General features: G+C 47.2%; 1 protein-coding gene across 4 annotated transcripts in view; it reads left to right on the plus strand.

Moving 5' to 3' along the window:
• The window catches only part of LOC122716093 (probable nuclear hormone receptor HR38), a 41,510-nt gene that overhangs the window by 17,965 nt on the left and 7,089 nt on the right, over nt 1-16,456 (plus strand). For 3 of the 4 annotated variants that reach the window (XM_043938844.1, XM_043938840.1, XM_043938845.1), the window contains exons 2-6: nt 12,170-12,399; nt 14,338-14,576; nt 14,813-15,319; nt 15,550-15,880; nt 16,033-16,341. In XM_043938844.1, the coding sequence (XP_043794779.1) occupies nt 12,170-12,399; nt 14,338-14,576; nt 14,813-15,319; nt 15,550-15,880; nt 16,033-16,341 (1,616 nt within the window). The remainder of the gene's footprint in view (nt 1-12,169; nt 12,400-14,337; nt 14,577-14,812; nt 15,320-15,549; nt 15,881-16,032; nt 16,342-16,456) is intronic. The other variant, XM_043938841.1, reaches the window with a different exon arrangement.

The following is a 16,456-nucleotide window of genomic DNA, read 5'->3' on the forward strand; positions in this document are numbered from 1 at the left end:
ATGGTTGAATTCGAGAGCCTTCTTCCTCGCGTCTCCAACCGAGAAGAGAGATCGCAAGTTTTCCAATCGAAGGACGAGAAGAAAGTGCGAAACTTTCGATCGAGGCATCTCGATACGCTCGAATCGTACGAACGACGAATGCACACAATTGGCGATATGCAAACGCAACGTGTAAACGTGAAAAGCGGGGGAGGGGGTACGCGAAGAAAGAGAGACGCGATGGGAAACGTTCGGCCCTTGAAGCGTTGTTCCTTCGCCGTGCGATTCGACGCCGGTCGGCGCGGAGCGAGCGGCGAGTCTCCGCCTCGGGCGGTGTAGAAAGCTGGATGGGATTAGGGTACCTATTACGAGATTCTTCGAGATTCTTGGTCTACCTGTTCCTCGATTTCCTGTACTCGAATTTGCTCGGGCCGGCAGAAGACGATCCGACGGTGTGTTCGATTCGAAGGAAGGGAGGGCAAGGAGAAGAGGAGGGAGAGGAGGAGGAGGAGGAGGAGGAGGTGTTGGAGGGGGAAGAGGGATGTTGAAAATCGTGTAGCGTGAAAGCTATTCCGCCCGCGGATATCGTGAAAAAGATGGTGGAATTGATTTCGAGACTTGGTTACCGCTCCTTGCTTTTGATACCACACGTCCGTTCGTATCGTATGGGAAAATCGATGGATCGATTAATAGAGGGGTGCAGAAGGGCGTACGTTACGATTTCTTGGTAATCCTCTGTTTCTTTAAACGATTTCGCGAAACGGATGCGCGATCGGTGCCCTCCTCTGGATCGAACGCGTTTCTTTCCCAGAACTTTGATCAATTCGTGACGGACGGATGATTAAAGGGAGAGAGAGAGAGAGAGAGAGAGAGAGAGAGCGCGTAGAAACGCGTGTCCGACCAGTAATCGCTCATTCCACTCCGCGCTTCTATCACGTATTCGCCGTGTACCAAACGAGATAACAACCGCATCGTTGTCCCGTGTTTACAACGCGGTAAAAATTGATCGAGCCTTATTAAACTGGGCCGATTCTAGCGCGAACGGCCGCTTTCTAGCCGGCTTATTATCATATTTATCCTTAAACCGGCATGTAACCGGCGAGCGCGGTTGATGTTACGCGTTCCGCGGCACGGGCAAGAAAGCGTCAGCTATTTCAATTACGGTATCGGGCGGCTGTTTCGATTTTCTCCAGGGGGGGTTAGAGGGGGGCGGAGTTTAGAAAACAGCGAACGGAAAAACCGGCTCGCTTAATCGATGTTTGATCGCTTAATCGAGGCAACCGATGCCACCGGGTTGCGACATCCGACAGGTAGAAGGAGAGGATCAAGGATCCCGAGAAAGGCCTCTCGATCCACCTTTTTCCCAATCGGATCGCCGATCCATCTCATCCTATTCCGTAACGCCATACGTGGCCCTGTTATTTCTCCCCTGTTACCGGGTATGGCGAACGAGATTCTTCTTGCGCGTCAACCATTAGCGACCACGAATTTTTAATCGGTGTATACGGCTATCCGAGACAGACACCGAGAAGACGGAATACCTCGTGGTCTCGAGTCTCGAACGTGGATTTACGACGTCGAATCGGACGAAGATCGCGCGGATCGATATTTGCCAGCCGTTTCCCACGAGCGTTTCTCGTGGACGGGAGATTGCCAGTTCTATCGCAGCCAATACCCGAGTACCCGTACCCGCGAGAAGAAAACCTGTCCGGCGTTAGTTTCTTTTCGATCGAGCGCACACGCTTCGGCCTAAGCGACCCTATTAGTCGCCGGTTATCTTCCTCGTGACGTGACGCGTCGTAGACACGGTGACCCCGGTAAATCCTTTCTCTTGGACGTGTCGACCGGTTGCAGCCTCCTCGCGCAGCTGACTCCTCCGAGGTGGCGGCCGCTCCGTGTATAGGCACCGCGTGTACCCGCGTGTATCTGTGTGTACGCGTTTCGCGTTGAAAACGTGTCTCTCCCGTGTCTGATTTAACGCCTGCCGACGATGCTGTTCTCGATGCCTCGCCGTTGTTAAACGGCGACGAGATAGGAGAGATTCTTCTCCGTTTAGGAAACGAGTTACGTTACGCAAACGAGGAATCGTGGAGTCGGTAAATAATTTCGTCCTACTCCTTGAAGGGAGAGCGTGTTCCTTATAATTGGTCCCTCGTTAACGTTGATGTCTTAAAAGTCTGGCGGATCGATCCTCGATCGATTCTCGCGAAAAAGGAAATTCCATTCGTTTGATCGTTCAATTACTCGCTTCGGTTTTCTGCGGTTGCCACACACGCGCGCGCGCGCGCGCATAGATCGCAGACGGCTCTTTTATCGTATCCTCCTCGGTGGAGAAGAGAGGACAAAAAGGCAGGGGGCTAGGAGCCCCCCCCCCCTCCCCTCCACGATCATCGGGCGCGAGACGCGTCTCGATGAGGCGCGATTACAGCCTCGTACGGCGTTGATTGAACCGATAGCGATCTCGCCGCCGCTTTTTCAAACCGAGTCAGAGAGATTTCTCGATTCCCGAGAGGATCCGTGTTGTCTCTCGGTGAACGCTGTAGCTTGGCTCGAGAAGACGACGGGCTGTCGTCGAGAACGGCTCGAGCGACGCGAACCTACAGGAATCGGGTAATTGATGGAAGCGTTCGGTTCGAAGCCGGGAACGATCTGCGATAAACTCGCGCAAACACGTGCCACCTTCGGTGCACAAATTAATCCTGTTTTTCACGTGTCGCTTATATGCATCGATCTTGTGCAATCGCCAACGAATTTTTTAACTGGTAAAAACTTGATTACGCAAGAAACTGGTATATTTGCGCGTCTAACGGTTTATCCGACCAGTCGTTGAATCGCGATAATATCACGGGAGGATAAATTTTCTTCGAAAGCAAATAAACCGGATATCTCGTTCGATCGGTTGAAATTTCTCTCTCTCTCTTTCTTTCTCTCTCACTCTCTCTCTCTCTCTCTCTTCTTCCGGATATATCTTCCATATGCACGGTTAGAGAAATCCATCCCGTCGTTCGATCTATCCTTCCCCTCCCGTTGGATTTCACTTTCCGTGGCCATTCGTTTGAAATTCGTTTCTGCATTCTGAATTAAACGAAGATACGTCACACTCGTAATGCGTTTGGTGCGCGTGTGTCGGTGTGTATCTGGTCGGTGGAGAGTGAGAGGACGAGCAACCGGTACCGTAACTGCGGCGGGGAGAGGAGACGATTCGTTGGACGATACAGGACGATGGTGCGCACCACTACACGTACACGTACAGGCGCACACCGAGACGAGAAATTGGTCGAGATGACCGGGAATCGCGTGTTGGTGGATGCGAATTCGCGAGCGTGCACGTGGACGCCGTGTTTAATCGTGGACGAGGGACGTCGAATCGTGGCCGCCGTCCTTGAGCGCCGCGACGTAGCCTCGCCTCGTCCTCGAGGACGTCCCATCCCGGGGCTTCTGTCGCGCGGAACGATGCGTTTTATTTCTGGAAATCGATGGGATTACGCGTGATAATCGTAAATTGCCGATCTCGGCCTCTCGCGTGTCGAAGACGCCTCGTTTCGAGCGAATCAACGTTCGAGGATTCGTTTCGCCGCACGGGGAATAGTGAATGGACGAAGTATCGAAACGACCTGGCAAATGTCAAGTACCGTGAAGCGAAGCCTTGATTGTAATAAGGATTTGTGGATAGCGCGAGAAAGAAGAAGAACCTAAGAAAGGAACGTTAAATGTATACTAATCCCGATACGCTTTAGCCTTGAGATGCTCGAACCATGGCATAAACACACCGTATTTGCACCTGAATGTCTAATTTATGTAGCAGATAAGCCTTTTAGACTATGGTGCAATTTATGGGTGAATAAAGCCGTTCGAATGATCGAACGCGCCAATAAAACGGGATAGCTATCCAACCTAGGCCTTTCACCGTGGAATTTCAACAGATTTCAACAAGTGAATACACGTAAAATCGTATTTCGATCTTTTTATTCGATCCCGCTTACATTATTCTCCGCGATTAAGATATACGCGATTTCCCGAACGGGGAGAAAATTTCGCCAAATTTTCAAACGCTCCCGAGAGGCGACGATCACCTCTAGAGAAGGAGGAGACGATCTCGTCCGACCAAGTCCGTCCGAACTGATATTCGAGAAAACTTTTTCGTCCCAAATCTGGAAGCAATTATATACATCAACCGTAGAATCCAACGTTTCGCTCGTCGCAGCATTTGCACATGGTCCGCTTTCCATCCAGTCTCGCTAAAAGTCTCTCCTTCTTACGAATGCAAATGGACTAGGTTTTTTTTCTTTTTTCTTTTTTTTTTTTTTTTTTTCATTCGACACAGTGATATCGAAGCGTGGTATCCGACACGTGGCCGATAGAAAATAGTTAATTAATATTCAAACTGGCCGGTAGTCGACTCGGAGAGCGTGTCTCGGGGACCGTTCCTATCCTAAACCCGACTAGTTTTCGATCGGACGGAGTCGGCTGGACGACTCGATTGCGATTAAGACCGGTCGAACCTGCCGGAACGGACGCGCCAAACAGCCTCTTGCATAACTGTCCACCATGGTTTTGTAGGATGCGCGGATCTCGAGGCGATAGTCGCGCTAAACACGTTGAATCGTCTCGTAACACGCGTGCCCCTCTTTTCTTCTTTCTCTCTACACGGACACGAAGGTAAATCCGTTTCGTAATAATTTTTCACGATCCTTCATCCTCGCGTTCAATCGCGAAAAATCTATATATAACGACGAGTCGCGAGTAATCGGTATCGTAAAAATTTTAATTAATTTTTTTTCTCAGTACCGTAATGGAGGAATAATCGAAAAAACGAAGAGAGCGGAAATTGTTAATTAATTTTTTTTTTTCTCGATCTCGATGATGATATTTCATTCGTATATAACATATTTCATATATGGAGGAAATAGTAGTAATTTATTTATTTAATTCGAAGGATCAAGTTTTACGAATTTAGATATATTTGACGTATTCACGAGTGCTACAACTTATATTATAACGTAACATCGTTCACGTGGAATCATTTCTTTCGAGACGTCGAAACGGCGTGTAGAATTTTCACAGAAACATTTATTCCTTCTTGTTTCCTTTAGATAGGAAATCTGGGAAATACCCGGATTTCGTATCCCGGTGATCTCGACGCCTGACGAGGCATGTACCTCGCGATTCTCCCTCGCGTCGCCTCTTTTGTCTTCCTCTTCTTCGTTCTTCGAGCGAAAGAGGAATCGAAGGATCGATACACGAGAGCGTGGAACACGCATGCGAAGATCAGGATGTGGGTGGAGCTCGTTTCGAACGAACCATTTTCAGCGCACTCTATATATATATATATATATACATCCGTGTATATGTACATCCTTTTTTTCCTTCCTTCTTCTTCTTCTTCTCCTCCCTGGCCCTCGTCAATTTCTAAAACGTATTCCCCTCTTCGCCCCGGCTCCGAATCTTCCTTCTTCCTCTCCTCCTCGTGGTCTGACGAAATTATGTCGAATTTCACAACGCGATGCGCCACTGGAAATATAATTGCAACGCCGGCAGCATGCGGCACGGCTGGTTTTCTATTTGCTTATTCTTTCATCCGAAGTATGCAAGATGATTGCTTACGCGACGCCTAGAAAAAGTTGCCTACGCTCGAGCATCGTTCCTCTTCGTCCACGCGTCTCTCCTTCTCTCTCTCTCTTCCCCCCCTCTTTCTCTCATCGTCCATCGTCGCTCTCCGTTTTTCCTGTTGTCTTTTCCATCAACCGGTTGAAAGAAGAAAAAAACCGATGACCAGAGGAATTGACCCTCGATTAACTCGATAGTGAATTACTCGTCGGAGAATCATTACTGTCCCGTCGTGTTTGTTCTTCGTTTTCAGGCCGAGCGTTAAGACAGTCCCTCGTAAAATTCCACAGCCTGTAATTATTGTCCGACATTTTTCTCGCCTACTGATTTATGCATAGCCATTTTCGCTCGGCTCTCCTCGTTCACGGATCGTCGATGATTTACCGCTTTTTATCGATCCGTCCCCGAATATCGGCCAACGATATGGATCGCACGATCCATCGCGCCGACGATCGAGATTTTTTTCTCTTTCCAAGTTATTTAGAAGTTGTTATTTCGATATATACCTCTTCCCAGAGATCGAGACGGATGGTGTGTCTCTTCTGGAGTGATTCGAGTAATTTCGTACCGTTTTGAACGCGCATCGCGATACACATTGCGCATCCTCTTTCGAGCCGATTTTGTGTCATGGCTCGAGGCATCCGTGGAGCGAGGAAACAGCTTTACATCGTTTCTAAGTATCGACGTTGCGGATACTTTCTCCTATCGTACGATTAGCAATAGGGAATATCCAAAAGTCATTAAACTCCGTGAGAACCTGTATTTTTTTTCTCTTTTTTTTTATATATACATATATGTATATACACATATATATATATATATATTTTCTCGACAGTTGTCGGCAAGCTCACGATTACACGATTCATCTGTCGTCAAACGACGTCCACGCGTAACTTTCTCTTAAAAATCTTCGACGTTTAATTGTTTCCGAATATTTTACCGTTCGACACCGTAAACCCCTAACGATTCAGAAGAAAGAGAAAGAGAGAGAGAGAGAGAGAGAGAGAGAGAGAGAGAGAGAGACCGAGGAGGAGAAACAAAATTGAAAATGAAAGAAAGGTTGGGCAGAAAAGAAATCGCAAACGAAAGGAAGAATCTCGATTCTTGATCGCGATGCTTGCGATTACGAAATTCATTCCACACGCCGTTTGTTCGCGTGTGAAGGATAATCCTGGCGTGCCATCGAAAAGCCCGGGTATCGTCCTGTTCGGTGTGCCACTGAATGCAGCCGGGTCGCATTGCAGCTGCACCCACGAGTCACGCATCCTTCGTCGTGTCGTTCCCTTCTCCTCCTTTCTTCTCTCTTTTTCTCTCTTCCTTTTGCCTTCTCCTCCTCCTCCTCCTCCTCCTTCTCCTCTTCTTCTTCTCGTGTCACGATACCCTTCCCGCTTCTTTATTCCACGGCGCCTGTGCAACACGCGTGCGTGTACATGTGTGCATACGCGCGGTGCACGCCGAGAGAGCAAAGGAGAGTGCTCCTAAGAGCGGAGCTAAGCCGGTCTCACGGTAGTTGTTCGGGGTCAGGGGGCGATATACCTACCTACCTACCTACCTATCAGCCTAGCTGCTCGAGCCTGCGTGTCGCAAGCGTATCCTCCTTCTCTCTTTCTCTCTCTTTCTCTCTCTCTCTCCTCCTCCTCCTCCTCCTCCTCCCCCTCCTCCTCCTTCCTCGCGTACCACGGCTCCTCTTTCACCTCGTTCGACACCGTAAACCCGCACTCTAACCCGGACCACGCGAGCCCGCGACTAGCTCGCGAGCGTCTGGAGGAGCTGCCTTTGTATTCTTATTGGCCGCGGTTGCCGGCGAGCCAGCCTTTTATCGGGAGAGGTCAATCCACCGGGAACGTATCTAATCTTTCCAGGGTATCTGGACAATTTGTTTCAAGCCTCGCTTTCCTGGCCCTGCTTTCACGGATCCGTGATCCGATCCGTGTTTCTTCTCTCCTCGCCGGTTAAAAACCGATGGATTTCGCTCTTTCCTTCTCGTTTCGATAGCGAGCGTTAAAAAGAAAGAAAAAAAAAAAAAAAAGAAAGAAAAGAAGAAAAAGAATCGATCGAAGGAGGGTGTACAGGTTTTCAGGATCTTTGGATCGTTGGATCGAGATGTTTACGGTTGCTTTACGATACCTCGCGTTTCGCGTGAAATAACCAGTGAAATCTTTGAAAGGTAAATGTTCGAGAAATCAGGCTCGAACGAATGTTTGATAAACCGATTAACACGTTAGGATTCTTTCTAACGTTTGATCCCGCTTTTCGTATTCGGGTAAGAGGATTGTGCGACTTCTTGCTCGCACGAATTACGAAGCAGTTGATAATTCGATCACCCTGATGAAAGTGAAAGAGCTTCTAATTAATGCTCGTAATAAATGACGTTGTCGCTCTCGTTGTGAAGATGATTCAGATTTCGCAAAATGACGCGAATCCCTCCCCTCCCTTCCTTGTACTCGTAATACTAATTACGATGTCACCGATCTTTTGCTAAATTCTGCGAAAGAGAAAGCTGCACCGACTGCACACGTTGGACCAGTTTTAGAGTGCACGTTGCCTGGAAACTTTCAAATTAATTTACGTCCGATTCGTCGTCCGCGTGATTCATAATACCACTACGCCACTTTCCACGCTTACGCCGAGATATATGATATTTAATCGCGGATAGATTAATGGAGGTACACATCTCGCGTTTAATACCCTCGAAATTGACTCGCAGATTAATTGATTCATAGATCATCCGTTTTCTGCCTAGTATCCGAGTGATTATTTAGTTTATTTAGGATAATAAAACATTAGGAAGAAGGGAGCTCTCTCTCTCTCTCTCTCTCTCTCTCTCTCTCTGTTCTAAGGCACCACCGATCTTAGCGTGATGGTGGATGGAAAAACGAAAAGGAAAATTATTTCGATTAAACGGTGAAAGCGTCGAGTTAATTTCTCAAAATCTTCTCGAAACATTTTTTCCACGCTAACTCGTGAAAAACTCGACACGTGGGATTAATGGAATATATACGAGTTTAAAGGTGTGTTTCACAGGGGATTCTAATCCAATTTTCGAATCTTGGATTTTTTCTACGATGTTGTCGAAAATGGATAGGATTTAGAAAAATATCCTAGGGAGAAGATAATACCATTAATGGAAGAATCATTACAAACTATAAGATTTAAGATTTCCACAAAGCGAAACAATAATAAAACAAGCAAGAAATTTCATCAAAAAAAAAAAGCGACGATGAAAAATCCAACATGGATTAAGAAAAAAAGAAAAATCGAATTTTTCACAACGATAAAAATAAATCTCGTCATCCCTTATCATCCGCGAATAAGGATGACTTTTAAATTTCTCGAATATTTAAAATTCCGAGAACGACCTGTCACAAGTTTAATAGCATTATGTACATGAATATTGCACGAATCCATTGCTTTTAAAACAGTTTCAGCTTCGTTAAAAATAATCTTTCGATCTTTCGAAAAAGCAGAAAAAAAAAAAAAAAGCAGAAACTCTCGAGGATTAAAAATTCGATCAACGGATTCGCGAGGAGGAAAGAGGCGAAACACGGAGATGCCGGCACACGACCGTCCCTACTCACCAGTGAAAGGGTTAATTACGATCGCGAAACCGGTGAGACGCTCGGCTCGTGTGGGCGAACCGATGCGAGCTTTAAATCGAAGATATCTCGGTACGCGATTATGTGTCGCGCACGGCTGCAAGACACACGGTCCTACTTTCTCTCACGCACGCACGCTCACCCACCACCGATTACCAACGTCGTCGTCGTCGTCGTTCGTTAGGTGTGCCTGCATACGAGACGCGTCGATCGATCGGCAATATAACGATTCCCAAGGCTCGAACAGGTTCGAACAGACGCATCGCGACAACGAAGAAAAATCGTGATGCGTCTATAAATAGTATCTTTCTCTTATTCGACCTCCCGCTCTTTCTCGCCGCGGTTTGTCTCATAAATGGCGAACGTTAGGGGGAGAAAAAAAAAAAAAGAAAAAAAGAATTTACCGCTCGAATGAATTATTCACGAAGGATATCAATTATCTTGTCGAGGCATAAAATAAAAACACGTGACCGAACGATCGTTGTAATTAGCCCATAACATATAGGAATTTCATGCCTAATTGTGGCGAATACCGATGTTTAATGCTACCTATTAGCAATGACATCACAACTACGTTCTCTCGTTAAACCGGAAAGTGGGTCGTTTCGTTATGGAAAATCTCGCGAAACTTCTTCACGCCTGCCTATACGCGGTTACATGTGTAACGATTCTCTCGAGTCACCATTCTTTCGCAACTCTTCTAAATCCCTCCGATTCTCTCCATTCGCAAATTGCGCAACGAGGAAATATATCCGTCTCGACAGATCGATCTGTACCATACGATAGATCTTTTTCTTTTTTTCCTCGTTTTTTCCCCGAGACAACGGAGAGTCGCAATCCTCTCCGACCTCTTTAAACGTCATTATACATCCGGAATTACATTACATCAAATTAGATAGAAATATTGTTTGGACAGAAAAGCATACCGCGTAAATTTCTGGTTGACGCGAAACGATGGCTCGAAGATAAGATGATGAGGGAAGAGAAGGAACGCGAGTGGTAGTTAATTCATGAGAGCAAATCGTGGAGGAACGGAGAGCAAGTGGCTGGTGTGGCTGCACGTGGTGGCACGTGGAGAGGCGTGGTTCGTGGGAGGGCCGTGTACACCGGTGTAATCCACTTGGCACACGCTGTTCGGCTAACCCTACTCTTTCTCGTCCGTTCGCTACCCTACCCTGGCTACCTCTGCCTTTACCCTGCCTACGGTGCTGCCGGTCGCTAACGTTGTAGAAGTTAATCGAATCCTTCCGTGCACGTGCACACGGCTCAGGTGCAGCCTGTTTCCTCTAGTATGCGCTCCCGTAGGTGGGATCGGTACCACTCGCGCCTCTCCTCCTCCCCAGCCCTCGCTGATCCCCGCTGTCTGATAGGGCTCATTGTTTTGGACCGAGCTATCTTAATTGACAAGGTGCAACCACCTTGCCACCGGTCGCAACTTGGAGGGAATGGAAAAGGTTAAAGAGAAAAGGAGAGAGAGAGGAGAGAGTGGGTTAACAAAGGGTTAATGCGTTTGCAAGTTTTTCTTTGGGCAACGAAATGCACACTATATATGCTCGATCGACTTGACTACGTTTAGATTTACGACTCTGTATACAGATTTCCCTAGCTAGGCAAGATAGGATAGATACTTATCGGGTGCAGCCGCCCCCCCCTTTTAATTCTCCATAACCGGTCCCGTAATCGTATACAATCGCGTCGCGCACCCCTCCACACCCCTTCCAAGATTAATCTCAGCTATATACGGGTGAGATCCGCTATGTTTTACGAGCTGGTGAAAACCATTGGGCGGTCCTCTCGATACTCGTCGCGAAATTGAATCGAATCGGTTTAGGTGACCGTGACTATCTCGCGTTCGCATCTTCCGAAAAGAGGGTGGGGAAGAACGAACAGCGGATAGGATGCATCTGTTTGGTTCAAGTTAAAGACCTCGTTAATTTCATCTCTCTGTTGCCTATTTGTTTCTCGCGTCGCGTATAATTCAGAAAAATGTGTATAATATGTAATTTGGAAACGACAGTTAAGTATCATTGAGCATATTTGTTTGAGATTCGTCTGATGAAAAGCGATATCTCTTCGTTTTCGACGGGAATATACTCATCCCTCGGGCGTTAAGGGATAATATCGTGTAATAATAATCGAGCAGGGGGGTACGATGGTTGCCTGCATAGGCTCGGTAGTATTTTAAATGCCAATGATTTCATGTCTCCCTGGGGTGTCGAAGCTACCCTATATAGGACGAAACGTGGACGTCGAGGACCTCAGTCGACGCCGAGAATTCGACGATTAATAAGTTAAGCGGACTTATTTGCGACAACGGTAATTTAAAACCGAGTAAAAAATTCGCGTTCGAAAAATTCAGAAATTCCGTGTGAAAGTAATTTGAGAATTTGGATATAGGATCGTCGAAAAATTTGCTCGAAAAGTCGATCTGTGCGTCGAATTTAATTCGGACTCGATTTGCACCCCGATTAATCGCAGAGATGATCACCATGGACACCGGTCACTCTCAATATCGAAGATATTGTACGTAGAAGCCATCGAACAAATTTCCATCTCATCCCCTTACATCCTGGTAAAAGTAACGATCGTTCGGGATATCTCAGATCGAACAGACAAGAAATAGTACGTTGCTGTTGTACGTCGAAAAGTTAACGTTTCTCATTGTTTCATCGTGGATCGATAAAAAAATTCGGGTTCGTTTTAGAGATCGAACTTTTCGTCCGTTGATCCTCGATAGAGACACCCCTTCTGCCCTCCCTTTTATCGAAAAGTGGAGGAAAAAAAGAAAAAAAAAAATAGAAAAAGTCTATTGTAGTGTAAATCACACAGTTCGTCTCTGATAATTGAGTTCACGAGACGCGTAACAAGGGTTGGGGTTAACGTTTGCACGATTTCTTTATTTTTTATATATTTCGGGATCCCCGAAGAAAGAGGCTCGTTTTCCTATTTGTTCGCAGCTTGAGGACGCGTGTTGGATTCTGTTGCAGGGCAACTTCATTCGCCGAACGGCGACAGCGATAACAGCAACGGTAGCCAACGTGCGGTGGCTATTACGCGGAACGACGTAGAGCAACAGCAACAGCCACATCGGCAGCGGCATCAACGGCAGCAAGCGGCAGCTACCGTTCCAGTTCTCGCCTGCACGAATCAATCTTCTACAACCCCGACGACAACCGCGTTCACGGTGGCGTCAAGTATGCTTCTTCTACAGACACAGGTAACGTAACGCGTTAATAGAACTCTTCCCTCTTGTTTCTTTTAATTATTAATTATATAATCAGGTTCGAGATTCGCTCGAAAGATTGGCGCACGTGTGACATTATCTCGCGACATCAATTATTTTCTCTTTTTCTCTTCGCAATTCCAATCTCTCTATACTTGTCTCTCCCTTTCTCTCTCTTTAATTTCACTTCGTTTCACATTTATTTCTTTTTTAAATTTCTCGTTAACGTATCTTCGAATCGTTTCCCAACTTCCTCCTTATCTATTATATATTACCATTATTTTCTCATTTGTCACTTAATACCATGAAATTTACGACAGATTGGACTCCGTATTATTCGATGCAACAAAGTTGTTAATGATAATAATTGAACGTTATTGCGTGCAAAAGAAAAAAAAAAAAAAGAAAAAGAAAAAGAACGCGTTTCCTCAACGCGATCGGAATTTACGTGAACGTTATTCGACGGAGCCAACCAGTAATTATCCCAGTATTTAGTGGGGCGCACGAAACTTTCACTATTTCGCTATCTTATCTGGCCCCGTAGTCTTCGAAGTCCGCGAGTCTGGCTCGACTCAACAACAAGATCTGCCCTCCTACGTCCCGACGTTTCTTGATCGTCATCTGCATTCGCTTATCGTGCACCATCTGCATTCCTGCCCACGTACCCGGATCTCCAGTGTCGTCCTACCTGTTTCTGTCCCCACCCCTCCTCGCATTTTCCTCGTCGGAAAGTATTTTCGATCCCGGGAACCGTGTCGCGGGATCGTAATTAATCCAATCCGCGAAAATTAACGTATACCGTTATATATGGAGAACGGCACGATTCAATATCATAACGGCGCGATAATAATTGTTGGCGGGTAGTTTCGTGGGGATGATGAGGAGGGGTTGAACGACTCGCGGAGGCCGTTTAGAAGGCCTCCAGTCAGGATTATGGTAGACCGAAGCTTCGATCGCGAGGGATACTCGAGGGAGCGATGAACGAAATGTCAGCCCAGAAGCGGAACCAACCCGGCAAATTGAATATCCAACCCCATCCCATTTCCCTCTTACCGGTATCCTCCAATAAGGTAGCTCGTCAGACGTTTTTTCCACGTCTTTGCCGTGTTCGCCTCGTTTACTCGACGAATTTTGTTGCTTCTCTTGGAGGAAAAGAAAAAAACAAATAAATTTGTCGTTTTTCGATTATCATGTTTTCCTCCCCTCGATATATTTTTAATATCACGAATATTATCGAAATATACACCGATGGTTTTAAGTAAAACGATATATTCGTAATAATATTCGAGGGGATGAGATGATCGTTTATAGCAACGGAGGAGAAACGGTTAAAAAAATCCAAATCTGTCGTTGGTTCGTAGTTTAACGATAATGAAATTAGAGTCACGTGGAACAGATTGGATAATCGTAATCGTGATTTCGGATGAAAGGTTTTCGATTTAGATTCGATTCAAGGAGGTAGAAATCGAAGCGGCGAGTTATAGACAACACGCGATACGAGAATCCGCTTCGTTCCTCTCCGATATCCTCACTGCGCACCTCAACTGTACATCGATGTCTCGACAAGGCTCGCGATTGTGGTCGAACAATGTTACCGCCTTGCAGTCGAGTGCTTCGATTTGCCACTCGCACGAGCTCTCCCGCCCTTGTCTGGCGTTCGTAGAGACAACAGAAAAAGGGAACACCTACCAATCTTCCTCTGAGTAAAAAAATAGTGCTTCGTCAATTCGAACGGCTCGAGTTATCGAAGGAGGATCGAAGAATTTCGGCTCGGATTCGAGTGGACGATCGAGCATCGATCGAGAATCGTGGCGTTTTTAACTCATCGCGCGACGAAATTTTTCGAAACTCTGCCAATTCGATCAAAGATTTATCGTGATAATCAAGAATGTTCGCTATCGCAAAGGACACGGTTCGATACGAATTTTCCAGAGCCCCTTCGGATGCAGTACCCTGGCGGATTTGTTAAGCGCTTCGTACACGGATCCAACGGATGCTGGAAGCCTACCCGAGGAGTTGGACCCGTTTCCAGAACTGCAGCTGGGAAATCCGCAGGGAGTGCCGACGGGCGACGAGTCGGCCCAGGCCCAGCAACATCATCAGCAGCCACCTCAGCCGCCTCAGCCGGCAGCGCCGCCACTTCCCGAGGACGTCCAGCCTGACTCGCTCAGGTACACTTCTCGTTGTTTCCCCTACCTGCATTTCACCCTCTGACCAGATAGAATCCTATCGCACGATAAATGATAAATCGTATCGGCTGATAGGATTATATTATCGTGACATAGTTGTACTTAAATCCGGCTGCTCGCCCGCCGAACCGATTCGAGATTGCACGAACGTTCAATTCTCGATAGTTGGAGGAGAGACGACAGTTTGACGTTTATATCCATCTGTCTGTTCGACGCAGTTCAACGCCCTTGCCGAGCTTCCAAGAGACATACACGGCTCAACGATACACCAGGCAGGAGCTTCAGGTTCTCGGGATCAAAATGGACGAGGGGGAGTGTTACGACAACTCGGTGTATCCGTGCGCAACCGGCCCCTACCCAACCGAGTTCTCGCCCACGTTGCCCTACCACGAGCAACAGCCCCAGCAACAGCATCACCATCATCCCCAGCAGCAGCAGCCCGCGCCGCCCCCGCCGCAGCAGCATCACCATCATCAGGGTTACTTCGCGACCGAGACGGCCCCAACTCCGACCACGGCGGTCCCCTCGCCGGCCAATCATCGGCAAGACTCGCCGTACGCCGCGGCGGTCAGCGTCCCCATGGTGTACGGTCCACCGCCGAGCATCGCGGGTGGTGCCACCCCCGTTGCACCGACCGACATTTACCCCACCGTCGACAACGTGGTCGTAGGGACGACCCGTTCACGGAGGGCGTCTCTACCCACGCAGAGGTCAGAGTCTGCGAGGTAATAATATACAAATAGACGAAATATCGATCGAACTCGTTTCGATTCTTCTTTGTCGTTCTTCGCCTCTTCTTTGACCGGGGCTCGATCTATTATCGCGAATCAATAAATTTTCGTCCTCTTGATTCCCTTGTTTGGCGAGAGAAAACGAATTCGACGAATTCCCTTCCGATTTGATCGTTTCGAGGGATGGGAGATTTGACGAAGATGCTTGTGTCTTTGGTCGACAGTAGTGGGAGCACGGAATCCCCGAAGGCGCGCGGTGGCAGCGGTGGCACAGGGAGCTCCGTCAGCTCTCCATCGCCTGGAAGTGGAACCAGCAACGAGCGAGCACCGCCGAGCCCCAGCCAACTTTGCGCCGTGTGCGGCGACACGGCAGCGTGTCAACACTACGGCGTTCGTACCTGCGAGGGTTGCAAAGGATTTTTCAAGAGGACCGTGCAAAAGGGCTCGAAATACGTGTGTTTGGCCGAGAAAGCTTGCCCCGTTGACAAACGCCGGCGGAATCGTTGCCAATTTTGTCGCTTCCAGAAGTGCTTGATGGTCGGAATGGTGAAAGAGGTGAGTGAGAATTACTCGAAAGTTTTTCCAAGAGAAGAAATATTCTCTTTGAAAGAAGAAAAAAAAAAAAAAAAGAAAGAATCAAAGATGTTAAAAAATTGAAAGGCTTTCGATCGAAGATGTAGATTTGATTTTGTTTTCGTTTCGTCCAGGTGGTGAGGACGGATTCCTTGAAAGGTCGGCGAGGTAGATTACCATCGAAGCCAAAATCCCCTCAAGAATCACCACCGAGCTCGCCGGTCTCCCTGATCACAGCTTTGGTCCGCGCACACTTGGACACGACACCCGATCAAGCAACCTTGGATTACTCGCAATACCGGCAACCCAGTCCTGGCGATCCACCCATCACAGAGGCAGAAAAGACGCAACAATTCTACAATCTTCTTACCACGTCCATCGACGTGATTCGAACGTTTGCCGATAAAATTCCCGGCTTCACGGATTTGGTGCGAGAAGATCAGGTTTGTACATATCGCTTATTTATTAATTATTATTAATTATTCTTTTCTTAATTTCTTCATCTATCCCTCTCGGATAATTTCTCGTCTCGTATATATAAATCTATAATACGCGAGC

This window comes from Apis laboriosa, unplaced genomic scaffold (assembly GCF_014066325.1).
Source record: "Apis laboriosa isolate Shangri-la unplaced genomic scaffold, ASM1406632v1 scaffold42_cov153, whole genome shotgun sequence".
In the NCBI taxonomy this organism is placed as follows: Eukaryota; Metazoa; Arthropoda; class Insecta; order Hymenoptera; family Apidae; genus Apis; species Apis laboriosa.